Below are 6,007 nucleotides of genomic sequence, written 5' to 3'. Positions count from 1 at the left end.
TAATTCTTTTTTTTAATTAAGAAAGATTAAATGTTACGATACTAGTTTTCTTATCTGTATGATGAAATCATGGACGATGCAACATATCATAGGGTTTCTTCTGAAATTTGGAGAAGGCGTCCATACAATCTCAGTGTACAATGTACAATTAGAAGGGAGAAGATAATCTGCATCGTTTGGGACAGGAGGTTTGCGTCATTGATAAAGTCATATCAGCAAAGTCCTTTTATCTCTTTGAGTCCTTTGCTTTAAATTGCATCCAGCTTCCTCAAAGTCATGGTGGTTGCTGGCTCAGTATCTGTGCCACATAGTAGGACTGTGTCTACTGGTGCATTAAATATCCGAATCTTTGCAAGACGGCTTACAAGAAACGTGTCACTAAAGGTTGTTGAGTCTCCTTAGGACCAAAGTGGCCTTGACAAATCGTGCGTTGAGTTTGCTCTTGTCGGATCAATCATTTGAAAGACTGGAGTGAAGGTACGTGAAATCGTTCAAGACTGCTAATTGAAATCAACATACTTTGACTACAAGGGGGGGGGGAGGGTCTTGCGAAGATTGTGGATTATTGAGCATGATTTTTGTTTTGCTCCAGCTGATATCGCACCCAAATGTGTTAACTTTTTCTTTTGTAGCTGTCAACAACGCAACTAGCTTCTCGGGGGTGCTCATCGTGAGGGTTATGTCGTTGGCAAGGTCAGCATTATCCAAAAGTCTATCACCAAACTTCAGGCCGGTAGTGGTTCTCCTCATAACTTAGTCAATGACGCAATTAAATAGTCCAGGAGCCATGGCATATCTCTACCAATCTTCAAGAGAAATGTATCATGGCTGGCTATGTTTCCCTTTGACTTCTAAATATCTTGAGGTTTGTTTATGCAGTCTCTCAAAGAGAGAGCAGTATTTTTTCAGCAGACCAGTTGTTCTTAATAGAAGCCACAGGGATTTTCCATCCAAAGAGTCAAACGTGGCGATAAAGTTAACAAAGCCTATGAAAGCCTTCTTTCGAAATTCCTATTTCTTTTCTATCACTTGTCACATAGTGAACATATGTTTGATTGTCAAGTGGTCAGGCATTAATCCTGCTTGCTTGATTCTTCGGTTTCTTCAAAACATACTGTCACGGAGAGTGATTGCAAACAGTCTAGTAGGAACAAAAAGCAATGCTATACCTCCGTGGTTAAAGCATTGGCTCCTGGATCCTTTTTGTTTCCATAGTGGCATACTTATTTCAACACGCTAAACCTTCGGAATAATCTCCTTGCGCTATATTATGCAAAACAAAGTTTGGAGTCACAGCGGCAAGACAGGAATCCCACAGTTTAAAAGCTCAACAGCTATTTCATAGCAACCAGGTGCGTGGTTATTTTTCATTCTCTTCATGGATTTATTGATTTCATCGGGGAGGGGAATGGAATATTTTACGATAACCAGATTTCATATGAGATCTGGGCCGGGATATGGGACAGCGTCGGTGTTAAGAAGAATGGAGAAGGGTTCTTTTCATCTCACTAGCTGGCCTGACTGATTCGGCAGTGGGAATTCATAGGGAGCAACAATGGGGCCGACTGAAGTGGGTTGCTTGGAAATAAGTCCATGGAGATGTCCATAAAATGCCTCATCGTCATCTTTACCAGCTGCATCTTCTAGCTCCTTAACTTTGTCTTGCTCGAACAGTTTCTTGCCACAGTGGACAAGCTTATTTCTTACCCTGTTCAGCTTTCAGTATGCTGACATATTTCCACTGAACTGAGACTGATGGCATTGTTCTATGACTTTCAGCATTACATATAGCAGCCATTTGGCTTTGTGCGCCTGCCTTTTCTAACAAAGGACATAAGCATCTTTCTAGAAGCTATCTTTAACTTTTTTCCAGTCTCACATTTGCTTACATCGATGAAAGAAGAGTGAGAGTTTTCTTATATGTTCCAATTGGGTTAGAAGTTACTTAAGTGCCCAAGGCTTAAGGTAAGGTTAAATCGTTGCAGGGCATCCCTGATATCAACTCTATGTCCTCAGCATATAAAGCAGACGCAAAGATTTAAACTTCTATTTTAAAATGATCAGAAGGTCACTTAGATTAAAATAGTCTCATCTCTTACACCCATGGTTCAAACCGTAGTTCTCCAAAATAGACATTTGGTACAAATCAAGGTCAACAAGTGTAACACTTTACAGCAACATTGCTAATGTCTTGCCCCTTTTGGATGATTTGTGCTTTTCTATGTCCTTTCGTAAGGAATATCAGGGTCTTTAGTTGAATGGTTTGCTCAATATAACAGTTTTCAGGGGTAACTTTGTAACAAGTACTACAACCTTATAATTTTGACTACACCTACACTCTATTATAATTTTGACTTCACTAGAGTTAGCGGGAAAACTAGGAAGCAAAAGCTATTCTGCCTTCCAGAAATAGTGTATCTCTTGTCGACCCTCCACTGCAGCAGAATCTGCACAGTCTATTCCTTAGCAACATTATTGATAAAAGACAAATTTTATGAAATTCACAGATTTTCCTTGATTTAGACGTCACATACAGAAGCAGAAAATTCAAATGACATGAAATTGGCTTGCAAATTTGCGTCAACATTATTTTCCCTGAAAAAATAATGTGTTGTCTTTGTATCTTTTCCCTGATTCAAGTCAGAGATAATTTTTTTTTTCAAACCATCAATCATCTCTTTTAAAAAAATTATGCGTTAAATTTTACATGTGATTTGCCGCTCACTAATTTTTTGGTTGCAAATTGATCATTGTTCAAATCAAGGAATTTGAATAATGAGCAAAATATTTATTTGATGCTATAGTTGTTTATAATATAGATTTTACCAAATTGTGACTGTAATATGGTCTGGTGATTAATCTGAAACTATGTGCCTTCTCTTTGTCCACTAGAGCCTTATTCAAGCATCTTATATTACCTAAGATTTGTCGTATATATTTAAATAATTAGAACAACAAATTAAACTTTAGGGAAAAGAGCAAGGTACGGAGGAGGGAGAAACCCCCCTCATATAATTAATAGTTTCATTTTGTTTATTTTTAATGTTGCTCCCTACTCTCAGGGGAAAACATTGTTTTTTTTTATATTTAATTTTACAAGGATCTTCGATTCATTTAAAAAAACAGCCAAATCGGAGATTCACCTTTTCCATGTTTTTCCCGATTTGAAATCTCAACGCCGAAATCGCAATTAAATTTAAAATCGCTTAATGGTTGTACTTTCAGAGAAAAAGGCTTTTGTGCCTTGTCTTGCTTTGAAATATGAAAATGAGTGTCTGTATTACGGTAAGCAAAATAAAAAATTAAATTGAAATTTTTGGTTAGGTTTTAGATGAGGTGTTTTTTTATACTATTTTTGAAAGTAGTTGACTTAGGTGAATGAAAATTTGGCACTGGTTAGAAAGCCTCAACTATGCCCTGTTAAGGGATTTTGAAGGTTACTTCTTGGTGATATTATAAGTTAACATAATCTAGTTAGGAATCAAGCAACTGTATCATTTTGTGCCTTTCTTATGCACTTTTAAATGCAATAATTACCCCTGGGGCAAATTCCAATTTGAGCCCACTACCTTAACCACATTTTTCAAAATATGTTTGTAGAAGTTTAATTGTTTATTATAACCCAAGCACCTATAAAAAGAAAAAGCGATATGTACAAGCAAGCAAGCAATCACTCATACAAGGAAGAATAAATAAAACACTATAAATAAGACACTAATGCAAGCAAAGCAAGGTGAGTATTCTACATCTCCTCTTCTTTATAAGCTACTACTTCAAAGATCCAAGGGAATGACAGGTTTGACTAACCGACCAGAACAAGTGGTATATCTGGTATCTCTCAGCATCTGGGTAGAGACATCCTCATTGCTCTGTGGAGGTACAGCTATAGGCCCTGGAGTTCTAAGGGCAAGAGGAGACGTTAATGCTTGCTCTAGAGATGATGGATCCGAGAGTACTTGTGGCAATGGTGTGGTTCCAAATGGCGAGACGTTTCCAGCTCCAAATGATGGGCCATCAAAGATGGGTCTTGGTGAGGGATGAAGAGTATTATCTGTTTTGGTCCCTAGAGGATCATCATTTGGACTCATTTGGGGCCTGATGTGTCGTCGGTTCCTCTGATAAGTTGAGCCATTTTGAGTCTTCACCAGATATGAGCAGGGAGCATCTTCAAGAACTTTGATTAGCAATGCTCTTTCCCACCTCTTTTTGTCACTAAGTTTGACCCAAACTGGTTGCCCTTCCTTCAATGCAGTCAGTGATTTTGCTGTTTGGTCATGGTAAGATTTCTGAATTCCTTGTTTCTTTTGTTTGTTGAATTCAAACGACGAGTAAGGCACTATTTTTGGTTTGAGTTGTGATGAAATCACCAGTAGTATGGAACGAAGCTGGCGACGCATCAGCAATTCTGGAGGTGAGTTGTGACTATCATCAATTGGTGTGTTTTGATATTCAAGGATTGCTAAGTATGGATCCGATTTGTCCTCTAGTGCCTTTGACATGAGTTTTTTGGCAGTTTGGACTGTCTTTTTGACAAGTCCATTAGCTTGTGGATATTTGGGACTGCTCGTTTTGTGGCTAAAGTCCCATAATTTGGCAAATTGCTCAAATTCTGATGACAGAAAATTTGGAGCATTATCAGATGTAAGTAATTTTGGTATTCCATGGCAACTAAATTGGCTCTTTAATTTAACAATGATAGCTGATGATGTCAATGAGATGAGCTTATCAAGCTCAAAGAATCGACTATAGTAGTCAACAGTGATAAGATACTGGCGATTTTGCCACTTGAAGATGTCAATGGCAATGTGTTTCCAGGGTAGCTTTGGGATCTCTGAGCATATAAGCGGCTCTTGCTGCTGCTTGTCATGAAAGGCATTGCATGCATCACACTGGGATATATATGAAGTGATATCTTTTGTGATATCAGGCCAGAATACGACAGTCCTAGTGCACTGCTTGGTTTTGGCGATGCCAAGATGTGATACATGCAATTGTTGTAGGATCTCATGCTGCATGGATGGGGGCACTACAACTCTTGTCCCCTTCAAGATTATGCCTTGGTTGACTACAAGTTCGTCTCTGTAGTTCCAGAAAGTCAAAAAGCTGGAACACAAGACAAGGTGCTTGGGTTATAATAAACAATTAAACTTCTACATGGTGTCAGAAGTAACCAAGTAAAGATGGATTCAGTTCATTGCTCAACACCAACAATCGACTGGAATTCACAAAACTTGAAACATTCATGGAATAGATTTAAGCAGCATGCAAAATTAATGTTCAGTGGCCCCCTTAGTGGTAAAGCAGAAACTGTGAAATGCTCATACTTGCTCATATGGGTTGGTGAAAAAGGCAGGGATATATTTAACACCTTCACTATTGCTGACTCAGAACAGAATGTATCTGCATACCTGGCAAAGTTTGACACTTATGTGGAACCAATGGCAAACCCCATTTTTGCCAGATACAAATTTCACAAAAGGAACCAGGATGCTATAGAGACAGTTGAACAATATGTAACAAGTCTCAAGATCTTAGCAAAAGACTGCTCATTTGGGAATTCAGAAGATGAAATGGTCAAGGACAGGCTAGTTTTTGGTATAAGAAATGACAGAATCAGAGAAAAGTTGCTTACACAGGGATCAACACTCACTCTAACTACTGCCATTAACACAAGCCGAGCAATGGAAGAAACCCAAGCACAACTACTAACTATGAATGAGGCTGAGCACAAGACAGCTATCAAACAAGAAGTCGATGTTGTGAGCAAATATCCTGAATGTTATATGTGTGGTGGACAATATTCCCGTGGACACAAGTGCCCCACAAAAGGAAAAACATGCTCGAAGTGTGGTAAGATCAACCATTATGCTAGAGTTTGCAAGAGTAAAACAGTTCACCAGCTAGGAATTGCAGGAACAAGCTCTGGTTCTCAGGATATACATGCATTAGACTTCTCCCCTTGCTCGGGAAGCGAGTTGTATATTGATTCAATTCATTCAATGAATCA

The 6,007-nt window shown here is 38.6% G+C and overlaps 1 protein-coding gene across 3 annotated transcripts in view; it reads left to right on the top strand.

Annotated features, from left to right (window-relative positions):
* Nucleotides 1-3,169: 3,169 nt before the first annotated feature.
* Nucleotides 3,170-6,007, top strand: part of LOC136027021 (tRNA (34-2'-O)-methyltransferase regulator WDR6-like) — a 102,915-nt gene continuing 100,077 nt past the window's right edge. The window contains exon 1 of one of the 3 annotated variants that reach the window (XM_065703927.1): nt 3,170-3,285. In XM_065703927.1, the coding sequence (XP_065559999.1) occupies nt 3,210-3,285 (76 nt within the window). In that variant the 5' untranslated portion in view covers nt 3,170-3,209. The remainder of the gene's footprint in view (nt 3,286-6,007) is intronic. The other 2 variants (XM_065703930.1, XM_065703931.1) reach the window with 2 other exon arrangements.

Source organism: Artemia franciscana, chromosome 5, assembly GCF_032884065.1.
Source record: "Artemia franciscana chromosome 5, ASM3288406v1, whole genome shotgun sequence".
In the NCBI taxonomy this organism is placed as follows: domain Eukaryota; kingdom Metazoa; phylum Arthropoda; class Branchiopoda; order Anostraca; family Artemiidae; genus Artemia; species Artemia franciscana.
This window is presented reverse-complemented; position numbering and strand designations above follow the sequence as displayed.